General features: G+C 42.6%; 2 protein-coding genes and 1 pseudogene across 2 annotated transcripts; 2 read left to right on the forward strand and 1 right to left on the reverse strand.

Annotated features, from left to right (window-relative positions):
* Positions 1-10,462: 10,462 nt before the first annotated feature.
* Positions 10,463-11,289, reverse strand: LOC147432137 (uncharacterized). Its single transcript, XM_086491520.1, has 2 exons — positions 11,180-11,289; positions 10,463-11,087 (listed from the first exon to the last, which is right to left on the reverse strand). The coding sequence occupies exons 1-2, from the start codon at positions 11,229-11,231 to the stop codon at positions 10,750-10,752; spliced, it is 390 nt and encodes a 129-aa protein (XP_086347646.1). The 5' UTR covers positions 11,232-11,289; the 3' UTR covers positions 10,463-10,749.
* Positions 11,290-12,395: 1,106 nt separating this feature from the next.
* LOC147432138 (MFS-type transporter clz9-like) lies at positions 12,396-13,136 on the forward strand (the record flags this gene model as incomplete). The annotated part of the gene is made up of 1 exon (XM_086491886.1): positions 12,396-13,136. A coding segment is annotated over exon 1 (741 nt), but the record flags the coding sequence as incomplete, so codon positions are not given.
* Positions 13,137-13,139: 3 nt separating this feature from the next.
* On the forward strand, positions 13,140-13,833 carry LOC147432139 (uncharacterized; annotated as a pseudogene).
* Positions 13,834-14,142: the final 309 nt, after the last annotated feature.

Below are 14,142 nucleotides of genomic sequence, written 5' to 3' on the forward strand. Positions count from 1 at the left end.
TGACTCGTATACTTCTAAAAGTGCAAACGGACTTTGATTAGGTTAGGTTATAGGTTAGGTTTAGGTTATAAGTTAGGTTACATTAAATTAGGTTAGGTATAGGTTTTAGGTTAGGTTAGCTTATAGGTTAGGCATAATGATTATAGGTTAGGTTAGAGCTAGCGTCAAATTAATAGTAGAAAAACCGCAATTGGACTTCGAAGATGACTCGTGTACTTCTAAAAATGCAAACGGACTTCGGTTAGGTTAAGTTATAGGTTAGGTTTAGGTTATAAATTAGGTTACATTAAGTTAGGTTAGGTTTATTTTACAGATTCGGTTAGATTACATGTTAGGTTAGAGCTAGCGTCAAATTAATAGTAGAAAAAACGCAGTCGAACTTCAAAAGCGCACAAAAACTTAAAGAACCTTAATATATAAAGACGAGATTATTACCATGTGGTTCTAATCTTCGTACACCTCTAGACCGTGTGTGGGGATCGGGTCTGGCTAGAGAATGTGAGGTTGTTAGAGCTAGCAGAAAATAGTTGAAAAAATGCAATCGGACTTCAAAAGTGCACACAGACTTCAAGAACTTTAATATATAGTCATTGACCAATAAAGACGAGATTATTACCTTGTGGTCCTAATCTCTGTGCACCTCTAGACCGAGGTGTGCACGAATCGAGCCTTGCTATAGAATGTGAGGTTGTTAAAGCTTGTCATGTACTTAGTAGCGTGTAGTTATAGCAACTAGAGTGTTTTAATTATTTGTTGCATCATTGGTAGATAACGTATGGACGATAGGATGGCATGTCCTTGTGCGCATTGCAAGCATCATATCTTTCGAAAACGAAAAATCTGTGGCCAACACATACACAATCACGGTCTCTTTCCGATAGAGCAAGTACAAGACCTGCGTTATCGATCTCATGGTCTAGAGATTGAAGGTCAAATTCCGCACTTAGATATTGCTCCAACTTCATCCCAGAGAAGACAATTTTCAAATGAGTAGCCATTGACTGAGTCCTCCCAACTAATACCTGAAGTGGCATTTCAAGAAGTAGAGATGGAGCAGATGTTGGACGCGTTCTTTGACATGGATTCCAACATAGAAGGCGACAACATTGAAGGTAGTACTGTGGACAAACCTCAGCCATCCCGCTCATATCGACGGCATGATAGCAACGATGAAGAGGGCGAGATGATGCAAAGTCTTGCACACATGCCCCTCTACAGTGGTGCAAAAATCTCAGTCTCCGTACCATGTTGGCAATGCTTAATTTGCAGTCTGGGTCTGACGCCTCAGTCACAGAGCTTTTTAGGTAAACATATTTTATCTTAAGCATGGTAAAGTGAAAATTACAATTCATATAAAGTGATCAAAGGGCTGACTTGTTCATGTAACAACAGGTTGCTGAATGAGAAAATCTTGCCAGAAGGGAATCACATGCCCCCTAGCTACCCGTGCATTCGCTAAAAATCTTCTTACTAATTTGGGCTTGGATTATCAAAAAATACATGCATGTCCTAATGATTGTGTACCTTTTTGCAATGAGTATGCAAACCTGGAACAGTGTCCCAATTGTGGATCAAACAGGTACAAGGAGGACACACAAGGAAAATCTATCCTTGCAAAGGTCCTTCGACACTTTCCTATCATTCCAAGAATAAAGAGCATGTTCACGTGCAAGTCCATAGCAGCTTTGATGACATGGCACTCAAATACTAGATCAACAGATGATGTGATGTGGGTACCTGCTGACTCTCGTGCATGGAAGCACATAGAGGAAAGTTGGCCTACATTTAAGAACGAGCCTCGATGTATCCGCTTTGGTCTAGCAATGGACGAAGTAAACCCATTCGGATTATGGAGTTCTTCATGGAGCACCTGGCCTATTTGTCTGGTTAATTATAATCTTCCACCATGGATCACTATCAAGAAGGGCCATCTTTTGTTGTCATTGATCATCCCAGGAAAGTACAAAGAAAAGAACACGTCTATCTGGCACCACTAATAGAAGAGCTCCAAGTCTTGTGGACAGGAATTGATGTGGTTGATATGTCCCAACTAGTCGGACGATGGAATGTACATGTGCAAGGCATTCTCATGTGGACCATGCACGACTAGCCAGGCTTCGGTGAGTGCTCAGGTAAGTGTCTTTAAAACCCTCACACACATGTGATTCATGGCTATGCCAATGCTTTTATATTTTAATTTTGTGATGTTTCAGGCTTGAGTTACTCGAGCAATCATGCATGTCCGAAATGTGGTCCTTGACTTGGCTTCCGCTGCTCTGAGCATTTGAGCAAGACAGTGTACGAGGAGCATGGTAGATTTTTGCCTGAAGGACATGAGCAAAGAGGACCAAACATATGCAAACATGACATGCATCCACTGAAAGCGAGCGATTGGAAAAACATGTGGCTGGAGAAGGGAGATTGGATGCCACCTGGAATGAAAAGACTTTCTATTTTCCATGATCTTCTGTACTGGAGTCATGTGCTGATTAATCATTTTCTCGACCCAATGCACATCTTCAAGAATGTGGGGGAGATTTCCCAAATGTGGACTACTGAGGTCAACGTCAAAACGACAGGGGATGAGCCCAGGAACAAGGCATCGTTAGGAAGATGGACATCACAATGCGAAAAAGGTTATGAGATTCTCAACTCAGACATCATGAAAAAGTGGCTAGAGAGGTATGAAGGGGAAAATCAACAATGTTTGAAAGATCCCCTTTAATTCAAGCGCAACAGTGCAACTAGAAACCTTCCTTTTTGAGATCATCTTCAAAAATTACCTCACTTTCCAACTGGGCGGTGGTTAGATGCGACACTCTCAGAGGCAAAGAGGAATGGAGTGTTAATTACTGAAGAGGAAGAAGAGATGTCAAGGGGTTGCGATTGGCATGTATATTTTTACAACTTACTTTTCGATCTCCACATGAAGATTAGTTTGATTTAATATAACAAATATGGAGCTTTGTGGTCGTATGGGAAGCACTTCAAAATGCAACGGATCGCTGAACAAAGGGTCACCTTTGACAGGGGTGTTAGGGCAAGCTTCGTCCAAGAAAGTAGGAGTAGTGCCAGGGATGAGAATACAGAGACTAGCCAGCTTGAATACTTTGGCTACATCCAAGACATCTTGAAGATTATCTTTAGAAAGTTTAATATGTTTATCTTTGATGTTAAGTGGTTCAAAGTTATTACCAGCGGCCCTAATGCAATTGTGCGTAAAGACAAGAGTGGATTGATTCAAGTGAACTCTAGGCGCGTGTGGACAGATGTGCGGGATACATTCATACTTCCACAACATTGTGAACAAGTTGCGTTCATACACGATCCACTATGGACAAAAAATGATGACAATGATCTGTCTAAACCTTGTTGGCTCTATGTCATTCAAGTTGCTCCACATAGCAAGCAAGTGTGTGAAGGATTGGATGTTGAGGTCGAAGAGGTGATTCATGAACAAAGCGGAAGACTGACTCCAACTTTAAGTTTAGATTTTGAGGTGGATGTCAGCATTGAGCAATTATCTGAAGCTAGAGGTGAGGTGTCAAACACTGAAGCTAATGCGGAGAGCGACGAAGAAGTAGATTTCGGTGATGAAGATGCATAAGTACAATTGAGATAAACATCTTTGGTGCATCAGATCTCATAGAGGATGAGAGATGAACTAATGACTAGGAACCCTTTTGTAAAGCTCTTTTTATTAGTCTAAAATACACTTTAGATATTGTCATTTGTGTAGCAGTTTCGTTGATTTGTTATTTGTATTGATTAAGCATTTCTTATGTAAACTAACGTATTTTCTAGGTGTTGTTTGTGTATGATTAGCCATGGCCGATGACGATGAGCAATACTCTCCTAGTTTTAGTTTTCATGTCACTCCGGTCAGAATGTCACCCGACTAGATGGGCTCGTTTTTGTCTCAGTTCACACCAAAGCAGATCGCGATGGCACAACACCTTTGGGTAGCAGGTCCCTCTAGACCTACTACGATCGACCCTACGCCCCGGACTAGTGTGGTCCCTACACCAAGCAGTCCCACACCTCAGTCTAGTGTGCCCCCTATGCCTAGGACTTGTGTGTCCCCTACACCGACGGTTGGTTCACCCTCGAGACGAGATAGGCGTTGTTCTGGAGGCGGTGTTTGATGTGGTAGCGGTTTTACCGATATGTCCAAACCACCGAAAGAGCGTCCACCACTCTCTTAGTATATAGTTCACCGATTGGCACACCACGTACACCTTGGGGATCACACGAGCATGATCCTAGCAAGGTGTACAAGAGCAAGGATGGGGCTGTTGTGGCAGATAGGGTCGGAAAGGCCATGCGATAGAGGATTCGACAGCTCTGTATGATTCAGTTTGGTCACTTTGTGTTGGAGGTTCGGGATAACCTGGATCTTGAGAGAAAGAACTACATTGTCGAGGCCATTCAGAGAGAGTATATGCCGGCAGAGGGGTACGATCCAGTCTCGAACAACTAGATTTTGAGTGTGGCGATGTCCACAATGTCACACCGTCATCAAAGGTGAGAGACGGGTACAATGACGGCAGCAGTCCCAAGTCGGCATGGTTGGACGCAGAGGAGTGGGTGGAGATTGCATGAGAGACACAAGACAATCCTAAGAGATTTCAGCAGCAGAGAGATGCAACCAGAGCACGTTTCGAGTCTACTGGAGCGTTACATCTTGGGAGTGGAGGCTATGATATGCTTTGACATGAGTTTGTAAGTATTATACATATGCTTTAAATTATTGATAATATATATGTTATTTGAAGATTTATCTAATGATTAAACCATAATTTTGCAAGAAGTTGCCGTGAAGCGCCTTTTGACACGCCGAGAGGAGAAGTATGGATACAAGCATGGACTTGTGGCCCTTTTGACCCAGTTGCAGGAGGAGGGAGAGGACGTCAATTGGGAGGCATTAGCATGAGGGTCTTCTCACTCAATGATTGTTTGCATATGTACAGTTTTGTAGTGCTTATGTTTATGGTTTATGGTTATGTTTATGGTATGGGATAGATGTTATGGTTCAGGTTTAACAGTCAACTTAAGATTATGGTCTTGCTATGATGGTATGGAAATCATGTGATGGTTATGGTTTTGGTTATGGTTATGGTTGTGCAATGATGTTATGGCAATCATGTGATGGTTATGGTTTTGCTATGATGGTATAGTAATCATGTGATGGTTATGGTTATGGTTATGGTTGTGCAATGATGGTATGGCTGTTATGGTTATGGTATGACAAGCAAGTTATGATAATGGTTATGGTATGGCAAATAGGTTATGTTTATGGTTTTACAGTTTTTGACTCATGTTTTAATTATGGTAACAGGTTATGGTATAGCAAATAGGTTATGTTATTCTTATAATTTTGCTAATTGCCATACACTCACTCAAGTTAGCGTCAGCTTGTAGGTGGAGTGCGGTTGCTTGTGCACACTTCCTTTGGGCAGAGAGGGTTGTTTTCTTTTCCTGCAGTACATGCAGCATTAGTTCCCAACTCTCTCTGCCCAAAAAAAATGCAGGTTTGGTCGTCGGTAGAGACTACGATATGAGCGTCGGTACAGACATCTAAAGAAGCGTCAGAATATACGATAGAAATACCGGTGCTTGTTTCTAGTCTATTCCAATGCGTATCTAAAGGATTATTGCGACGTTGAGTATACCGATTCTCATTCGGACGCTACGATACTGGCGTCTCGAGGCCTATTTCAATGCTTTTTAGTTTTAAAACTACCTTTATTTCATCGGTACCTGTGCCGATTTTTGTGCGACGTGTTATAATGTACTTCAATTATGTGTCACGACGATGTCCCTAGGTATTGGTCGTATCTGTTTTCTAGACCATTTTCAGCACGATGTATCAGAAGCAATTTCAGTGGCCAAAAATTGTTGGATACTTAGCATGACTTGTTACAAGTGCTGCTAAACAACATTACAGATGGTTGTTTATACATATAGCAAGGCTATGAGTTGTTAATGAAAAAGTTTCATTATTTGTACCGCGAAGTGACTTCTGTTTCACCTTCTATTATGGTTCACACGTTTCAACAAGGCTTGCAAAAGATTTCAATAGAAAGTATTTAGTTTCTTTTTGCAACTATTTACACTCCTCTTCAATGTGTGCTAGGAGCATCACACATTCCTCAGCAAGGTTGTACGATATGGTGCATACCCGTTTACCAGTCATCTAGGAAGACTGTCTGTAAACCATTGGGAGAACACACCTTAGTACTGTCAGTTATCCAAGGAGATAGGCATATTACAAAGTGTTATCTTGTGCTCAAGGATATGCAAAGTGAGTACATTAGCACCAAGAAATCTAATTAATAAGCATTTATTGATCTACTTGGAGTTTACTTACCATAGTTAAAGCATGTTTGCGGCTAGGTTTAGTCTCTTCATGTATAAGTCAGGTTCTCAACCTTAAACACTAGTTATGGTGGGGTTGTTTACTGATGAAATTTAAGAACAAGTCAAAGACTTAAACTTGGCTGATGAGTTATGTCAGCAACTTACTTTAATGGAAAGTGAAAAGCGGTACTCTTTTGGGTACATCTTTGTTGTGAAAACGCATTTAGCATGCTCATGTGCATTCTAAATGGAGTCTACACACTTTGATTGGATAGGAATTGGTAACACAAGATGGTTTGCAAATGGACAACAGTGTGGAAAATCAAGATGTTACTCTTGGATTCATTGAACCTCCTACTGAACCGTGTTCTGGTCAAGCAAACAACTGGATCCATGAGGGATGCCACTGCGGAAAACATTAGTGTATCATCACTTTTGTTTTTAAGGACAAAAACTCTTTTACAAGGGGGGGGGGGGGGGGGGGGGGGGGGGGGGGGGGGGGGGGGGGGGGGGTAATGTCAGTCCAAGGGCTATCTTGGAGGTCAAGGACCGGGGCGAAGGGCCGGCTACTAATGGAGACAGGATCCTAGGGGCAAGGCCTATAAAGGGAGGTTGAGCAGAGGATGAAGGATAGGCAGTCACAGGGTCTTACACCACATACACCTTGGGGATCACACGAGCATGATCCTAGCAAGGTGTACAAGAGTAGGGATGGGGCTATTGTGGCGGATAGGGTTTGAAAGGCCATGTGATAGAGGATTCAACAGCTCTGTACAATCTAGTTTGGTCACTATGTGATGGAGGTTTGGAATAATCTAGACGATGAAAGAAAGAGTTACATCGTCGAGGCCATTCACAGAGAGTACAGGTCGGCAGAGGGGTACGATCCAGTCTCGAATGGCTGGATTTTGGGTGTGGTGAAGGCCACAATGTCACACCGTCGGTCAAAGGCAAGAGACAGGAGCAATGCCGGCATTCCAAAGTCAGTATGGTTGGACGTGGAGGACTGGGCAAGGATTGCACGAGAGAAACAAGACAATCCAGATAGATTTCAGCAACAGAGAGATGCAGCCAGAGCACACATTTGGAGTTTACTAGAGCGTCACATCTTGGGAGTGAAGGCTAGACACACTTTGACATGAGTTTGTAAGTATTATGCGTATGCTTTGAATTGTTGAAAATATATATGAAGTTTGAAGATTTATCTCATGATTAAACCATATTTTGTAGGAAGTTGTCATGAAGCGCCTTCCGACATCTCGAGATGAAAAGTATGGGTACAAGCATGGACTTGTGGCCCTTTTGACCCAGCTGTCTGTAAGAGGAGGGAGAGGACGTCGACTGGGAGGCATTATCATGACAGTCCTCTTGATATAGTCTTAGTCAGTCATCTTTATATAGTCTTCTTTGTACATTCTTTTTTGTAGCTATGGTCTTCTTGATACAGTCTTACTCAGTGACTGTTTGCATGTACAGTTTTGCAGTGCTTATGTTTATGGTTTTGCATTCCATTTGTAATTATGATTTGTTTCGCAATTATGGTATGGCACAGAGGTTATGGTTATGGTATGGCACAGAGGTTTTGGTCATGGTTTGACAAAATCAAGTTATGGTTATGGTTTTGCAATGATGGTATGGCAATGAGGGTTTGGCAATCAGGTTATGGTTATGGTTTCTAGTGATGGTTATGGTTATGGTTTTTCAATGATGGTATGGTTGTTATGGTTATGGTATGACAAGGAAGTTATGGTAATGGGTGTGGGAAGTGGGCTATGTTTATGGTTTTGCAATTTTCGAATCATGTTTTAATTATGGCTATAAACTCTTTATGCCGTCGTGCCTATGGTTTGGGAGTCGACATTATGGTTATGCTTTTGAGAAGTTGTCATGATTAAGCTTTTGATTTTGTGGTTTTGTTCTTTTTACAGTTTTGCTAATCTATATAGACCCTCTCTTTAACGTCAACTTGTAGGTGGAGTGCGGTTGCTTGTGCACTCTTCCTTTGGGTACAAAGGACTGTTTTCTGTTGTTGCAGTATATACAGCATCAGTTCCCAGCCCTCTCTGCCCAAAAAAAAATTGCAGGTTTGGTCGTCGGAACAGAGTTCGGTATACGCACCGGTATAGGCCTCGCAACAACCGCCGGTATTAGATAAATTTTTTGGCGCTAATAATTGCGTGTATACGCCCGCTATGATACCGGCGTTTATTACGATGCTTATTCCACAGTATTTTACTTTTAGAAGAAACGTTGTCTCGTCGATATCTGCGCCGATTTTTGCGCGATGTGTTATAGTGGAACCATGCATGTCTGGATGCATATCTTCAGGAAAATCTTTGAAGATTTTGTGTTTTTGAAATGATGCTTCCAACCAATACGCATGTATATGAGATCTCACACGGTTGCTAGCATGAAATCTCAAAAGGGAGGTTGGCCCCCTTGTGTGGGAAGGGGGGCTTGGAAACTCTGGGTGCCCAATGGAGTTTATAAAAGAGCCATATAATGTGAACTTATGAAGCTCCCATGGCATAGAATAGCGAGCAGAGGGCAATTGTTAAATTTTTGCTAGCATGCTATCGTGGTGGTGACACTGACCGGCTCAGGCAGTCGCGGCGCCAAGCAAGCCAAAATTTAACTAAAACCGGAGCAGAGAGAGAGAGAGAGAGAGAGAGAGAGAGAGAGAGAGAGAGAGAGAGAGAGAGATCGACTTTGAATTTACTCGCAAAGGTCTTTAGAGGCAAAATAAGGCAAAGCTCAAGAAACAGAAAGTGAGCAGCAAGTCAGGGCGATTCCACAAAGAGGAAAAAACATCCCTTTTGTGCACGTCGTCCTCCCTCCTTGTGTGTCTAGGGGTTGACTCCCACGTAGTATTCTTTGCTCGACTCCCCCTGCTTAGCCCCCCCCACACATGGCTCTTGTACCACTTGCCCTCCACGGTTTAGGTTTGTGATCTCTTGCGCTGCCGTTGGCCTTACATGCAATCAACAAGAACCTTAACCTATATTTAGCTTTAATCAAACCATGGGCAATTCCACGCTTCCAACCAGTGCTTGGAAAAAACCCATGTCAACGTACACAAGTCCCTTGAAGCCACTTCGTAACTGGCAATTTTCCAAATCATACTACATTTTTTCAGATATATATTAACACGTAAAATCCAACACTTAGATGCCCTCACTCTTTGTCTTCTGAAACATTCGCTCAACATTGCTATCCATTGGTATTTATTTATAAACTCAAGACTTTTTTGCCAAGTATAGCAACATGTACACTCAAAGAATATTATACACTTTTTGGATTATAAATATTGTGTCTAGGAAAAGAGCCCCATAATAGCATTGTAGAACCCTTTCCAATGGCCAACATCTTGAAAGGCCTCTTTCAAGATGGAATCAGGGTCAATAAGACTCGCATGGATAATTGCTCGACAACACGACAACTAGTGTATGCACATGCTAGTAGACTATTTTGCGTTTTCTAGCACAACTGCATGCCTTGCTTCTTATAGCATTGGATGCTCGACCAGCTTGATGGTAGCCAATCACTAGTAGTGGTAGCAGTCTCTACCATCTAGTGATGATGACTAAAAATATTCCTTGCCATGTAGTTCACTCTCCCAAAATAGCAACCTCAAAAGATGCCACTATTTCTAATCACCAAGTATTGCATGCAACTACCCAAACATCCTCACCGTTACTAAAACCAAGGGCAATAACAAGAAAGAAACGTTCCTTGTCAAATTACACAAATTCCTTGGGGGTAGTTTTTAAGTGGTAATTTAGCAAATCCCACTAATTTTTCTCAAATATATTTACATGCAAAAACAAAGTCTTGGGCATCCTTGCTCTGGTTTATAATCATTTTTTGTCATTTTGGCTTCATAACACCATTGGTACTTGTTACTTGCGATGCCTGAACACTAACTAACACCTATATTTAAGAGGGGAGGCAATGGGATCAAAGGCGGAGAAGTTCACGTATAAAAGTCGAGAAGATCGCAAGCGTAAATGTCAAATCAAAAACTAAACTTGGACACGCACTAAACGTGGACAACCTGAGCAATGCATCTTAACTTACGATATAATGTTATAAAAACAATTGTGGATACACAACGCATGCATGGGTAAGGTGGTCCATGTCTCCTCAATGTCCAACAAAACACTATGCCTTGATTTCCATGAACACAAGCACAAAGTTCAGACAAAGTCAAGAATCCAATCAGCATTAGTCATACTTTTAAACAAGGCCGAGCTAAGAACTGATTCCGTAGGATTATATATAGTATAGTTAAACCTTAAAGATCTGGCATTGAAGAGAGAAGGTTAGTGAGAATGGTTGCGGGACGAGAGGTGGGGGTTCGACCCCAGCCAGTGCGAAACTGCCCTCAGCTCAGCAGAAGACGCGGAACTTTTCCATGCGAAAGTTGAAGTCGTCGCCGCCGTAGATTTGGTTGGTAGTTGTGTGGGGCCTCAAGTAGTTCTTGGGATACAGAACGCAGGTGTGGTCGTCCAGAAGCTCGATGACGTCGGGTTGGGCCAGGCGCTGCTCGCTGAGCGTGCACGAGCCCAGGATCGACCCCACCCCGCAGTCGCAGTTGTTGTGAACGATCAGCCGCTGCACGATGCCCAGCGATTTGCTCTGCACCACCACGTCGCTCAGCTTGCACGCCGCTGATGCCACGCCTCCAGCTCCTGCGCCCACGTCGCCCACCACCAGCTGCACGGCTCCTGCATGCGCTCACAAATATATATAGACGCTATTAACGCAATCTCTCTCTCTCTCTCTCTAGTGTTGAGCATGCAGGAGTAGAGGCTCTCACCTGCCATAGCCAGGAACGCCATCATAAGCCCGCGGAAGCAGAAAACCGCCATAATAACTCTAGTTATCCAACAATAGTAGAATGTGATCCTTCAACAACTTATGCTTCCATATAATAATACACCAAGATGGACACGACCTACTTTCACGAAAATGCTATGTCTCCATCACGTCGGTCTAGCAGCGAGCTCCTCGAAAAGGAGGGTGTCAGGTCTCTCTTCGAGAAAACCATGTTATTACTTATTCTCTTTTGGAGCTACTAGACGATTGAAGTTATGGCCAAAGTCTACGGTATTTACCGGGATTTGTGACACCTTGAAAAAGAAGGTATAATTATTAATGAGGCTGACTCTGAAGCTGATTGTGAAGCAAGCTTCCAACTACTTTTAAGGTACCCCCACACTACAAGAGGGGGTACTTTGTTAGCCTCATCACTATATCACACGGGCATGGTCAAATGGCATCAATGGTGTAGGAGGAAAACACGGGGTACGTCAATCGTGAACCGTCAGATTTGACAATCGCCTCGAATTTACTAGTCTGCCCGAATTTACAAATCTACTCCGAATTTACTAATCGGCCCACATTTACAATATCAGATAGTCAAATCCCTTATATTTCAACGAACGCATGCGGGCGTAGTGGTTAGTGCACATGGGTCGCCCTGGGGAGGTCGCGGGTTCAAGACGTGGGGTGCACATTGCCCCGAATTTACAAGCTTACCCGAATTTACTTTTCTCCCCGAATTTACCGAATGTCCAGAATTTACAAATGTGCATCTTACGGTCCGAATCACCTCAACCGTAGATCCCATTTGAAGCTGTCCGTGCGAGATAGTGTGAAGGCTTTGCCGCCAGGAAGGCAAGAAGTGGCACTAATTGGACGTCTCCTCACGCCAGTGTTCGGGAAAAATGTGTCTCAGCTTAATATCGTGCTGTTTTCAATTTCAAAAATGTCGGTTGAATGCAAGGGGAAAATGAGATTCCACCCCAAAGTAGAGAAAAATAGCGTAAAACCCCAAAAAATAACCTAATTTTCCAAAGTCTCTTGTTGGCAAAATCAAGGAAAGGAATTTTGTATGTTTGGAGGAATACCAAACACTACCTCAAGGCTCACGCACACAAAAGGGGCAAGAGGCCCACATTGCAACCTTTTGAGAATTGTTACCCCTCTCCATGTGGGCATACCCTAACTATGAATTTCTTTCTTTGTTTTGTATGGAGATCCTTGCAAAGAAGGGAACTAAATCAGTGTATGGTATTACATGTGATTCTAGAGAATGGATGACAGTATTATGCTGTGTTAATGCAGCTGGCCATGCAATCCCTTCATACTATATATTCAAGGGAAATAGAATGAGTGACAACTACATCGAAGACTGTGAAGCGGGGGCTGCAATGGCCATGCAAAAGAAAGCATGGATGACACGTGAGCTCTTCCAAGCTTGGCTAGAGCACTTACGAAAGTTCATCATACAAGACATTGGATTTGACAACAGACACCTTTTAGTTCTTGATGGTCATGGAAGTCATGTTTCCCTCAAAGTGGTGGCAAGAGCACATGAAGCTGGCATAGATATTATCACTTTACCTGCCCATACATCACACAAGCTACAACCCTTGGATGTCTCCGTCTTCAAATCATTAAAGATGAATTTTTGCAAAGAGAGAGCAATGTGGCAGCAGCGGACAGCATCCAGCCAAGCAAGCAAGAGAGAGCTCGCAACCATTGTGGCGAGTGCCCTAAAACTGTCTTTAACGGAGTCAAACATTAAGGCAGGTTTTCGGGCAACGGGAATTTGGCCACTTGATGCTTCAGCGGTAAAATTCGATCGCATGCCATGCAATAATATACAGATCAGAAATGAACGAGCAAATCAAGATGATGAAAGCATCTCACAGGTACCCAGCACTCCACCTAGTGCAGGAATAGAGAATGAGTTTGTTCTGGCATTACGCTCAATGGCAAGTCACACGCACAATGAGCAGATTGGGATAACTGACCTGTCAACTTCACATGATCAGATTGAATCAGCACATCAAATCAGTTTTATGAGATTGCTACAGGGAGATTATTTTCAAGATGATACTAATTTGCCACCTGTAGAAGGGTATGCTGACATCAATTCAGAATTTCCATCAGCAAACAACCAGCATGAAATACCTTGGCAAGGAAAAGATAGCACAAACATACAATCAAATCTTTGATTGGCTCGGGAAATAGTGGAGTCTGACAAGGAGAACAATCCCAACTCTTCAAGCAAGCAGCCGATGCAAAGAAACCAATCTCCAAGCGAAAACACTCGTGTAATTGATCTTTTACGAGTACCAATGTCAGAGGTATCAGTAAGACAAGCACCTCGAGAGGCATTTGTGGACTATACAAACAGTTTAATTCTCACTTCATCCCAATATATTGCGAGCATGAAGGCTAAAAACGCTAAGAAAGACGAGATTGGAAAAGCAAGAGAGCAAAAGAAAGTGGAGAAAGAGCAACGACGACTTGAATCACTTGCAGAACTAGATGCACGTAGACAACGACAAGAAGAGGCAGCTCAAGCAAAGAGGTCTAAGAAAGCTTGGGAAGCACAACAACTCGCTTTTGAAAATAGAATGTGAGCTATTCTTTGGGACGGTGGTTCCTCAGAAGGTCTAATTCTAAGGCCTTTGCATGTTGATAATCCATTCCATGCCAATGCACGAAGAAGACAAATGGAGAAATTGCGAAGGTCTCGCCATCAGGCCGCTAGAAGTATTCGAGGCATTACTACAAGTATGCGGGTTTAGTGTTTGGCCTCTTACCTAGTAGCCCTTTAAAACTACTTTTCAGCCGAGTGTTTACTTATTTTGGACCTCAAGTTTTTGAAGGTTTTGTGTTTGACCTCTTTCATATTAGAACTTTAAAACTACTTTTCAGCCAGTTGTATAATCATTTTGGACCTCAAATTTTTGGTGCTCTTTTTGA

Source organism: Adiantum capillus-veneris, chromosome 20 (assembly GCF_014529385.1).
Source record: "Adiantum capillus-veneris isolate H3 chromosome 20, ASM1452938v2, whole genome shotgun sequence".
NCBI lineage: Eukaryota > Viridiplantae > Streptophyta > Polypodiopsida > Polypodiales > Pteridaceae > Adiantum > Adiantum capillus-veneris.